At 37.5% G+C, this 12005-nt stretch overlaps 1 protein-coding gene across 1 annotated transcript in view; it reads right to left on the bottom strand.

Annotated features, from left to right (window-relative positions):
• The window catches only part of LOC140792154 (mannosyl-oligosaccharide glucosidase GCS1), a 52907-nt gene that overhangs the window by 38930 nt on the left and 1972 nt on the right, over positions 1–12005 (bottom strand). The window contains exons 4-7 of the mRNA XM_073142993.1: positions 10936–11110; positions 7258–7344; positions 7077–7145; positions 6446–6542 (exon numbers count right to left, since the gene is read on the bottom strand). Coding sequence (XP_072999094.1) covers positions 6446–6542; positions 7077–7145; positions 7258–7344; positions 10936–11110 — 428 coding nt within the window. The remainder of the gene's footprint in view (positions 1–6445; positions 6543–7076; positions 7146–7257; positions 7345–10935; positions 11111–12005) is intronic.

Below are 12005 nucleotides of genomic sequence, written 5' to 3'. Positions count from 1 at the left end.
ACAATCTTTATTTTAGATGAACTTTTTGAAACAGACCACCCCTTTAGAAGATGACAACTGATTATATGAAAGTATCTTACAGTTGTTCTTGCAAGTCACTGAAAGAAACCATGAAATCTATCATTTTTGGAAGTTGAAGAAGTTTTGTATCCCTACCCCTCAATCTACATGTTGGGAATTATATTCAAAATAGGACAGAAAAGTTTTTATTATATCCTGGTGTCAATGCAGACAAATATATAACAAGCAAAAGATGACAAGCAGATAATATGAAATGGTATAAAGTTAGCATATATGTAATCATTAGATAAAATCAAGGAATTATGTTCAGCCATCTTGCCGGCATGAGAAACACACCATAGGAAACAAAAAGGGGTGATGAAGAGCATGGAGGACAAAGCAGCAGCGGAGGAGAAGGTGGAGAAGAGAGGGGAGAAAGAGAGGGGGAGGGGGAACAGGATTTGTAGGCAAAGAGAAGTTGGGAAAGAAGAAGTCCCTATCTTAGGTCAGGCCAGATAACAAACCCGACCCACTCAACCCAAAAGATATCCTAACTTAAGTTAATCAGGTTAAGGCCTATATTTAACATATCCAGACCTCATTAGAGTTAGTCAGTTTTGAGTCAGTCGAAATCGTGCTTGACGCAACCACATTCAACCATAAAATACATTTAATGAAAGGAAGGTTTTTGGGCAAAATTGGATTGGGTAAAGCTCCAACCCAACCCAACTTGTCATATTCTCTCCTCTTCCGTGTACAAGTCATAATCTTCACCTTCCCTCTTTTTGCAAAATCATTATTCTCTTTCCCTCCATCCTTCTCTAGTCACTCCAACATGTTTCCGTCTCCCCCTTCCTTTGATATAAGGCCTAAATTTAATAATTCAAACCCAACTAGAGTCTGAGTCAATAGAAGTTAAAATTTTGGCGGCTTTTTGGGCTAGGTTGGGTCAGACAAAGCTCCAACTCAACTCAGCTTGTCACATGCTCTATTCAACATGTTCAAATCTAATCTTTGCCTTCCCACATTTTAGTGTAACCAGTGTCCTCTTTTCCTCCCTCCATCTCTAGTCACTCCAGCATGTTCCTTATCTCTCCTTTCCCTTTCATCAGCACAAAAATAGTGTTGGATGTGCCAACTCGTGCCACCCACATGTTCCATGTCAACAAGCCATACTAGCACAAACGACACATTGGTCCTTGGATAATCAATAAAATATTGTTCATCAAACCCAAGTATTATCATGCATGCAGCATGGCCTCTGCCAACCTATGGTGGACACGGCATTTTCCAGCAAAGCAGAGAAGAGAGAAAGCAGCAAGATTTGAAAGCATTCATCACCACCCGTCAATCTCAAATCTGTCGTAGGCACTGAGTGTATGCTAGGACTTGAAGGAAAGAGCACCAAGAAGACTAGACAATGATTATTCTCCATAATAGGTTGTTGAATCCTATTTTGAGTGATAAAGGATTTATGAAGCAGACCCTACTATAAATTGGAACAAATCGTGACTCATCATAACCAATTGACAAAATAATCTTCTCCACACAGTTCAACCAGAATGAAACCCTAGCAATGACGATTGTGCTTCTTCTCCAGCTTCTTCATGTGGATGCAGTGCAAAAGGCCTTGCCAGTGCTTCATCTCCTCCAGTTTTTGCATGCAACTGCCATAGGTATATGCGAAGCCTTTCTAACCTGATGAAAGCCATTATAAGGCCTTTTAAGGGTGCCATCAGCACTCCTCATTCCACGATAATCCATGATCTAACTAGTTATCAATGTCCAGCACGGAATTTGAAAATAAATCAAAAATATTGAGAAAACAATAGCTCCCAATGCATTTATATTTTAGATAATAAATTGCTGTAAAAACAAATGATAGGCAAAAAAAAATATCACAAGATGATGCCACCCTGAGAGACATGAGATGCAAACAAGACCTTACATAATACATACAGCACACACTAGTTCTAGTGTACATATGAATCATAACACAAAGCACCTGCTTCATTTTGTAATGGGAATGCAATTACCTATTGTAATGCTGTTACACCATAGCCCCCATAGTTGTATGGCCTCTCTAGCGAAAGACTATGTAGTCTTAACACTTTATATTACAGCATGCACATTTCTCAAGACTAAATAACCACCTTAGTATCTTGCTTCAGGCAAATTGCTTATTTCCAAATATGTCTAATGTGATTGTTGTATTGAACTGCTCATTTGGCATCATTCCCTTGTCAAAAACAGGTCACAAGCTAAATGCTACATTCCAACAAATTTACACCAGATGGATTCAAATTCCACTCCAATTATGATGCCAGTATATGAACTAAATGTAGAAATTACATTAGTATTTAGTAGCAAAGTTCATGCTTCACTTGTTACTCTCCAAATCTAGGGTGTTACTCAAAATGAAATGAATAGGAGATTAACTGAGAAAAAGATGTAGACATTTATTCCTTAAATCTCAAGAGAAAAATAGAAATTATATCTATCAGTAAAGTTTTCTCAACTTAGAACCTTATTGGATGTTTCCTAGCACTATTAGGATCAAAGGTCCTAAATTCCTAATATCTGCCTAACTATATCCTCACAAGTGAGAAAAGAAAAAAGGAAAAATCAAACTCAACTAGTTTCTTGTCCCTAGTTTACCTACCCACTCTAAGTGCCCCCAAGCAAGATTCAGTACACCTATCAAGTTATGACTTCTTTTACACGTCATCATTAGGCTTTAGTCCATATTGGAAAGAGAAGAAAACATGAAATAGTTTATATTACTCTTGGGCCCTCATTTAATAACTTAAGCTTTTGAGTTGGGTTGAGTTTCAAAAAATGTCTCAAACCCTATTTCACTTGGACTATAACTCTCATATCTCCCGAGTCTCCAATAATTAGTATCAAAGCCAATGGTTCAGTGATTCTAAACTACTCATAATCAGTTTTGTGCACCCAATTTGGTGGCTCTAGTAGACATGCAGACTTTTGTGAATGAATCATGATAACACGGTAGTCATAAAGCAATCTGGCTGGTGGCGCTAAGCTTTTGAGCTTAGGCATGCGGAATTGGTGTGCAAACTCAATTACACTCAATAGAGTAACCATCCTAACTAAGGTTTCGAAAATCGGTATCGGGATCGGGATCGGCCGTCCGAAAAAACGGACTATTTTAATTAAATAAAATTCTAAATATTATTTAAAAATGTTGAGAAATTTTTCAAAATTTAGAAAAAATTATAAGAAAATAAGAAATAATAATTACTCACATATAAAGCCTAAAAAGTAAAAATCTCTCTTCCTCCCTCTCTTTTTTCCTATCCCTCTAACTGTTAGTCTGAAGTATCCATTCTCTCCCACACACTCTTTTTTTTTATCTTTCCCTCTCTCTTTCTCCTCACCCTCTCTTTCTTTTTATCTTTCCCTCTCTCTCCCTCATTCTCTCTTCCTCTTTCCCTCTCTCTCCCTCTCTCTCTCCCTCTCTCCCTCTCTCTCCCTCTCTCTCTCTAGCTGCTGGCTGCCAGCTAGCAACATCAGCAGCAGCTAACAGCTGCTTGCTGCAGCCGCCAGCAACAGGCAGCTGTTTGCTGCTGCTAGCTGCAGCTGCTACTGCAAGGTTGAAACGACCAGTTTCGGCCCGGATCCGGATCGGCTATAGCCAATCCCGATCCGTTTCGGCCGATCCCACTCGGGATCGACTGAAACTGGAAACTATGATCCTAACTCCTAGGTCACGACAAAGGTGTTCAGAGTTGATGCATGGGCTTAATGAACAAGAAGTCACCATTGCCCAAAATTGACTAGCTCCAAATTAATAGCAATTTCCATCCTAATTATCCCTAACTTAAGACCATCATAAGCCAATGAAACTTTAGAGCTTATCATTATGAAACAACTTTCTTGTTGCTTTGTGCTTGTTCAAAGTGCTAATCTCAACAGCATTCCAAGAGGTGCAGACATCTGATTTGCGAAGTTAGAAGAGATCTCTTCTTGAAGAAGACTTCCTTCACCACGGAAAGTTTCAGCAGCAACAAGCAAGCTCTTAGGTTTGGTCCTTTCAACTGTACAGCTGCCCATTTGAAGACAAACAAGCACAGCAGCATGAAGAGAAGACATAAATATGTTAACAACCTTGATATCTAGGATTGTCTAACAATTGAAGTAATAATTCTTCAACACAAGTACTATCTGAATGTTGTACATATCCAGGACTATTATGTGAATGTTGTACATATCCAGGACTACATAACCTGGATAATTGCCAACACTATGTTACAATTTGCTTTTATCCAACTTTCCAATATGTTACTATGTCCTGAGATAGTAAGCATCAAAATTAATGTTTGAACTTTCGAGTTTGATCCAGAAAACCAGAATCGGTTTAGGCTCTTTTGAAAAGGTAAAGGTTCTAAGAAATAAGATAAAAGGAACAGTGTTCATTGTCACAGCAATCACCCATGTAGTAGTAGTCAAGTGCAACTTCTACCTCCATTGCAGAACCAGATGGCTGTTACCTCCCCTTCTGCATCATAGAAAAGTGATCCCTCCTCTGAAGCACCTAACACCATCCCCACCAAAACAATGCTGATGCAACTATTCCCACTACAGGAGAGGGCATGCACTCAATGCAACTGCTGCAGCACTGAACTGGTTGTTGTTGGTTCCGCTGCTGCGGCAAAGATGGTGAGGTTGTTTGGCCCCACTCTAGGTATTGCAACAGTTTGTGCTGCACCAGCTGCAGCATTGCAGAAGTTGGAGTAAAACATAGGAGATAGCGAGGTAGTGCAGTCCATGGAATTAGATAGATAGAGAGGGATATGAAAAAGTGATAATCCATGGTCAGAAACCCAAACCCAACCCGAAATTTGAGATGAAATGCGACTAACTTCTATCATGAAAAAGCATACCACAAACCAAGGATTGTGGCACGGCTCATGCCTGTAAATCGTCGACACGCAAGGCACGGTACAAGACATGCCAGTCATGCCGCAAGCATCGGTTCACCTCTACCTCTCCTCATTGTTGAGGCATCCGCCATCTCCACCTTTATTTCCCGCCTTTGTTTTCCTTTTGTCAAACAGCCGAAACAAATCTGGCCTCTGCCGGCACCCATTTCCCTCTTTGTTGAAACCCAGAAATGGAGAAGAGAGGGGATCTCACAACTTTTAAGTGGAGGAAGAAAATGATTCTTAGTAGAGCAGTAGGTCCCATTTGTTAGGAATAGTAAAAGCAGATCGGATATGGATCAGCTAGTGTTGGAATTGTATTTATATCCACTTCCCTTTTTTGGATATGAATGTGGATACAAATAGACGGATAGTAAACAGCCAATAAATGAGTTAACCATATTTGTTCAATAAATGCACGCTTACTCCAGGTAATTATATTGAAGCACATAATTGGTTGAAGATCACGAAGCGCTTCGAATTCGAATAAGACCATTCTCTTTTTTAATGAATTAAAATAGACACATACAAATAGCATCATAAGTATACTCATGTTGGATCTGTGTAGGCATACATACATACTATAATCTATAGCATATTTAGAAATATATAGGAAAAGTGCATTAGGAGATTCACACAAAAGTTCAAAAGAGGACTCTATTCCAGTCTTTTCATAAATATTAAAAATAATATGGATATAAATCCAAATAAGATTCTTCAACCTATATCCTATAGGGATAAGACTATTCAGATGTGGAGACAAATCTTGATTTATGACTGATAGGCAAATCTAACCCATATCCGGGAAAACTAAGATATGGGAGCTGGATAGTGCAAATCATATGCAACCGAGAATTAGTTTTAACACGAGCCTCACCTGCAGCAAGCAATCGTACACGCCCACAGTATCAAGTGACTATCTCTCCTATTTGTTGCCTCCAAGTCTCCAACCTTGGGTGATTCACCATTCAGTTCAATTTTATTGTTATGACCTAATGGTCTTGATAAATTTGGGCAGAAAAACAGCCCAAATGTCCTAGATTATTTAAAAATTGGCATAGTTGCAGTTCATAGAGAAAACTACCATATCGTCAGTTACAGTGCCAATTCTGGAACAGATTATGCAAATAAAATCTTGCATAAATTACCCCTCGGCAAGCTGTACCTAATAAAGATCGACAATTTCTTCCAAGAAAAGATGTTAACGTAAAGTTGTCTCTTTGTGTTGAAAGGATTAATATTCTCTTTAGAAATTGCAAAGAGTATATAACTAATGAAGCAAAAGAAACAGAAAGCCTTTGCATCAAATATGTTGCATTGACAGATCCATCAAGGAGATAGAACTATGAAAGAGTTTTTCCAATTTGACCATGACTTTTTTCTAAATTAACACACAAATATATTTTTTTTAAATGTCAAATTCACAAGGATTAACTTTTCCATAAAATAATTTCTGCATCTGATAATCGGGATACTCGCTTTTGTTATAATATAATTACCTGTAAGGCTGTGGATCCGTTCTTTAGTCCTTGAATTTTTCAAATCAGTCCCAGAGACAAAGACCAAGTCCATTTTGACAGGGAGATTCATGGAGATCTGAGGTGTATTTGACAATAAAGGTAAACAAATGCCAAAAGTAAAAGTAATTCTCATGAGGGAAATTGAAGTATAGGTAATGAAACTTAATTTAGCAGTAAGGCAACTAGCATCAACTTGTAGAGGCATGCATTGATTGGCTCCAGCTTTTGGAAGCATGCACTGATTGGAACATATATGGAATACTATACAAAATTGGGAAAAGCTGCATTTGACCCAAGAGCTATGGTGCAAGAGCAAAGTTACGCGCACTATGTAATTTCTAGTTTCGAAAGAATATGAGAGGAGCAGAGTTGGTATGTTTGAACAATTTAAAGGGATCTATCTGAGAGAGAATAAATCCATTCTATCCAAACAGTTACTGTTACTTCATTGTCAAAAAGGTGATTTAAGATGTAAGAAGTAAAAAATTGCAGTTATTTTATAACATTAAACTATTTGCTTCATGCATTAATCGAATTTAACAAAAAATATATATGAAAAGCTTCAGTTCATTTTGCTGTATGATTGGGCTTTCCTGATCATCTTAAGTACCTGAAAAACCAGTATGTTTGAAGAATCTTCAATCACATCTGGTAGATGGAGGAGCCCTGCTCTTCTTGCCTAGATATGAAGAAAGGCCAGTGTTTAGCTTTAAATGAAGATAAAAGTGTCAGAAAAGCTTGTCCTATCTAGTAGTATCTTCAGAAAAGATGTCTGAGTAACTTGAAGGTACATGGCTTGCAAGAGTCCCCTGAATTAGTTCAGTCAAATTGTGCATGTGAAGAGATCTGTAACCAGCAGCATGTATGTCCAGATTATCCTGTAGAACGGATAAAGTCAAAACACACAACATCAAGAAATAAATTGGATGTAAAAACTAACAAAATTATGAGAAACATATGTTGGAACTAGATGAGCACTGTAAATAATCACATTCCTATGTAAGTATGAGGTACTATGATAGTGTGATATTATCCACAGCTCAGAAGGATGTATACCAGAAGTAGAATTTTGGAAGGTCTCCATATGACTGTAACCACAAAAGATTTTTAAGTCCAAAATGTGCAACAAGTTTTCCTATGGAGCAGCAAACATTGTGGTCCTATGGACGATAAAAAAGAATAAGAGAGAGCTGTATGTAGGAAGGTGGGAGAATATGGTATATACATTTCAGGCAGCTTTAACACCAAAACTGATGCAAAAATAAAAATTAATGTTGTGTTATGCATGGATGGCCGTGCCGGCAGCATACTGGCACGTGGTACGAGAGGTGCCCCACGGCACCCCTCCTAGTAGCTTCACAGTACATCATCTACCTCGTCGTCGAGCTTGCCATCGCCGATCACTACTCACTAGCAACGGCGAAGGGTGAAGGGTGAAGATGAGCAGTCCATTACCTTTTTCTCTCCCTCTCTTATGGCACGGCCGGCAAGTGTCGCAGCATGTGTCGTGCCATGCAGTACTGGCCGGTGGTCAACACGGTCCGTGCCTATGGCACGGCCATCGTTGGTGTTTCAATAAAAGTTTAAATGGTTGATATTTCTCTAAAATAAGATTTTTCCTCACTCTTAATAATATTTTTAATAATGATTCCATAATTTCTAATCTTCAATGTTTTCCTCCTTTACCTTATAATGGTGAATTATTGCATAATAAATGCATGTGTTATATTATAAATTTAATTGTACAAAGTGGCCTAAAAGAAATAGGTGAGATAATTTATAAAATTAAAAAAATTGCACATCATATTATTTTTAATGATAAAAGAGCTCGAACATTTACAAATATGTGTAAAAGATGTGGATTAAAAATTGATGTACAATAGATGAAACTCTACTTATGAAATGTTAGAATTAGTACTCAAATATCAATGGACTATAATGTTTTATATTTTTTGACATATTAATAATGAATTAGAATGTCCTAATGATTTAAAATAGGAAAATGCTGAAAAAATTAAAAAAATTAAAACTATTTTCTAATTCTACTAATATATTGTCAAGCTTTTATTCTCCTACAATTACAATCGCGAGCATGTAACTTGTCAACATTGTCAACTTTTTATTACTTTTAAAGATGATCATTCTTTACATAATATTTTACAAAAAATGGAAGTTAAATATGCTAGATATTTTAAACTTTTTTCTTTACTTATTGGTTGACTGGTCTTTTTGATATTTTTAATGGCTTACATGAAAATAAACAAAATGACTATGTTTCTCATGTGATAACTATTAAAAGTTATTTGAAAAGCATTTTAATGATTATTCTATTACATATGGTTCTTCCAAATCTATGTCTTCACTATCTATCATTTCTCCTAAAAGTGTTAGCAGTAAAAAGTCATTGCTTGCTCAACGCAAAATAAGAAGAACTTCTTCATCGATGTCTAAGGGAATCACCGAGCTCCAAACATATTACAATCATTTTTTAAGAATAAAATAAATATTTTAGCATGATGGAAGGCAAATGAGACGAGATTTCTAATTATTGCCACCATAGCCCATGATACATTGACCATTTTTATATTTATTATATCTTTAAAATTTATTTTCAGTATAAGTAGATAGTTGATTGATAAGCATATATTATGTTTAAGAAAAGATACAATTAAAGCAGTGATGTGCCTGCAACATTAGTATGCTGTCGAATCTAGATCGCAAGCGGAAGACCATTTTGCAATAGAAAATATGGGATTTGAGTTTTTAAATCTCGATAAACAACGTAATGTACTTTATTTTATTTTTCACAATTAAATGATGAATTATGCAAATGATAGATAGGTGGGTGGGTAGGTGCCAACCTAGTTGGGATATGCTCATTCGATAGTGATGCAAAAAAAAATATCTTATATTTTATATAACTACTTGTTTAATTATAATAGCACCAACTCCTTTGATCTCTACATATGTCAGTTGGTACCACCTCCTTCCCCATTTTTTCGATCTCCAATTCTCCACCAACTCCAGTACTCCATCAACTCCTATTTTTTAAAAATAGGAGTTTGATCTCCACCAACTCATAGAATAAGTTAAATTATCCTAGAAAGAGATGAAACTAAGGAGAGTTCTCATAGGCGACTCCATGCTCAGCCCCTCCATGCTCCACGGTACTTGATGAACCCTTCTATTCTTCGCCGCCATGCGTCCTCCAACTCCTCTCTATTCTTCTCCTCCTCCTCCTATCTCCCACGACCATTCGAGCTATTCGGAATCTCATGGCAACAAATCACATCTCCTTCATGCTCGGCGACCACCACAAGGATCGAGACCATCTCTACCGCCAAACGAACCACTAGCTGGTGGGTGATGAATCGACCTCACAATTGCAAAATGAGCCCGGGCGCCATTGAACCAGTTGCCAACGAACCAAGAACAAGGGAACACAAAAATGGAGGTAGGAGAGGAGTGTGTAAGCAAATGGAGAAAGGATAGCCTATTCAACATCTCACCCAACCCATCCGTTAAACTCAGTCTGGCCCATGAAGACCGAACCTGATCTCTCACTGGCCGATAGATAGTAACGAGCTAGACTATTCAACATCTCACCCAACCCATCCGTTAAACTCAGTCTGGCCCATGAAGACCGAACCTGATCTCTCACTGGCCAATAGATAGTAACGAGCTAGACTATTCTAGTCCGAACTGGCCTAACTCATTCATGGGCGGGCTGGCAAACAAGTGCCCAGCCCAGTGGGCCCTGCCTAGCCCAGCCTATCCGATGATCCGGCGTTGAGTGAAGCGGCCAGAGGAGGTGAGTAACGGTGGCGACGGTCGCTACGAAGCCTTCGCCTCACCGTCTGTCACCGCCCTCCTCTCACTTCCTCTCTATGTCCTAATGGAGGTTGAAGACAAGCTTTTAAAAGCTCTTAATGATGAAGGCAATGAACGACGAGGCGATTATCAATTGTAGGAGCTCCCTCTCTCTTTCTCCTTCTCTTTTTCCCTCCATCTCCCTTTCTCCTCTATTTCTCTCCCTCTATTCGCGGCATGGTAGGGAAGTGTTGTGGCATGTACCATGTCATGCCACAAGCACAACCATTATTGAATAAAGTACCAGTTAAAAAACTTCATATATACTAGTTGAGGAGAAGAACGTTAACTGAAGAGATACAAATTAATTCAAGGACAAGATTCTAACAAATAGAGTCCAAGTAATTATTAAAATTCTAAAAATGTCCAAAACAACCAAAGTCTAAATAACAGCCAAGTTTCATAATCGTCTTATGGATTAGTAATTCACTCAACACATTTGTCAACTCAAGCAGATAATATGTCTAGTGTCTACAATTGCTTTCATCAAGAAGTAAGATTGCATATGGACAAAACCAAGAGAGTATTGAAATAAAATTTAAAGAAAAAAAGAAATTAAGTAATAGCTAATTTGTGTGATTTAAACAAAAACAACATACTTGTGATTTTAAATGGACCTCCCAACCCCCTACATCTTTTCGTGACCCCGATGCCAACATAGTGGTACCAGGAAGATGGGATTCCTGCCTACCCATATCAAATGATTTTCCTTCTTCGTCGGCTAAGTAAAAGAATATATGACAGTTCCTATCTTCGGCTTCGCTTAAACTGGACCTGCAAATGAACCAAAAGGATGAGGAACAGATTTAAATGCAAGTAATAGGTTATTCGGAGTTCTTACTAAATATGATTTAACTACACAACAAGTTGCACACGGAGCAGCTATAATCTAATGATATCAGGATATAATAGTCTAACAATACTAGAGGTCTAGAGCAGATACTGTATTCTATCAAAACAAACTCCTTGCACAATAGAAGCTTCATCTCAAACAGGAGGCTTCTAGCTAGCGCTATTTTGATTCATATTAAGGATACTAACTCATGTTACATTCCTGCAACAATTATGGGGAAAGAACAACAACATAAGTATAGTATCTAGTTTAATGCCAAGATGAGTAAAACATGTTCGGATTAAACTCCTGACATTTTACAAAATAAATGAGTTAATGCATCCTTCATATTTTATATTGGTTAAAATATATTTTATATGTGGTAATTTGTGCTCGGCCCTTTGTGAATTGTTATCAATGTACTGAACCACCAATAGGTTAACTAAAATAAAATAAAGAGTAATAAGAGGACTTTATTACCAGTGTAAGTTTGCACATCAAACAATACACCAATTAAGTGAGTTGCAGACTTATTTATCCGAGTAGGTAATTTTGAGTCCACGTGGATGGCACCATAAGACGATATGTACACATCTAAGAAAATAGTTGTCTGAATTAACGGTTTTATTTAATATAAAATCACTTTAGCAATTTTGGATGATCATTGATGGAAGAAAAATTGCCAAGGGAAGTTGGGCTTCTTAACCTCAACATAATTTTACCGTGGAAGAAGGATACCAAAAAAAACTTAGTGATGCTCATTGAACAAAACTGCTATCTTAAAAAGTGATTCTCTTTAATATATCCATGTGGCATTCATGTGCACTAGAAGTTACC

This window comes from Typha latifolia, chromosome 7 (genome assembly GCF_019914945.1).
Source record: "Typha latifolia isolate L0001 chromosome 7, TyphaL0001v2, whole genome shotgun sequence".
Classification (NCBI taxonomy): Eukaryota; Viridiplantae; Streptophyta; class Magnoliopsida; order Poales; family Typhaceae; genus Typha; species Typha latifolia.
The sequence above is the reverse complement of the archived record's forward strand: the minus strand, read 5'-3'. Positions and strand labels throughout refer to the sequence as shown.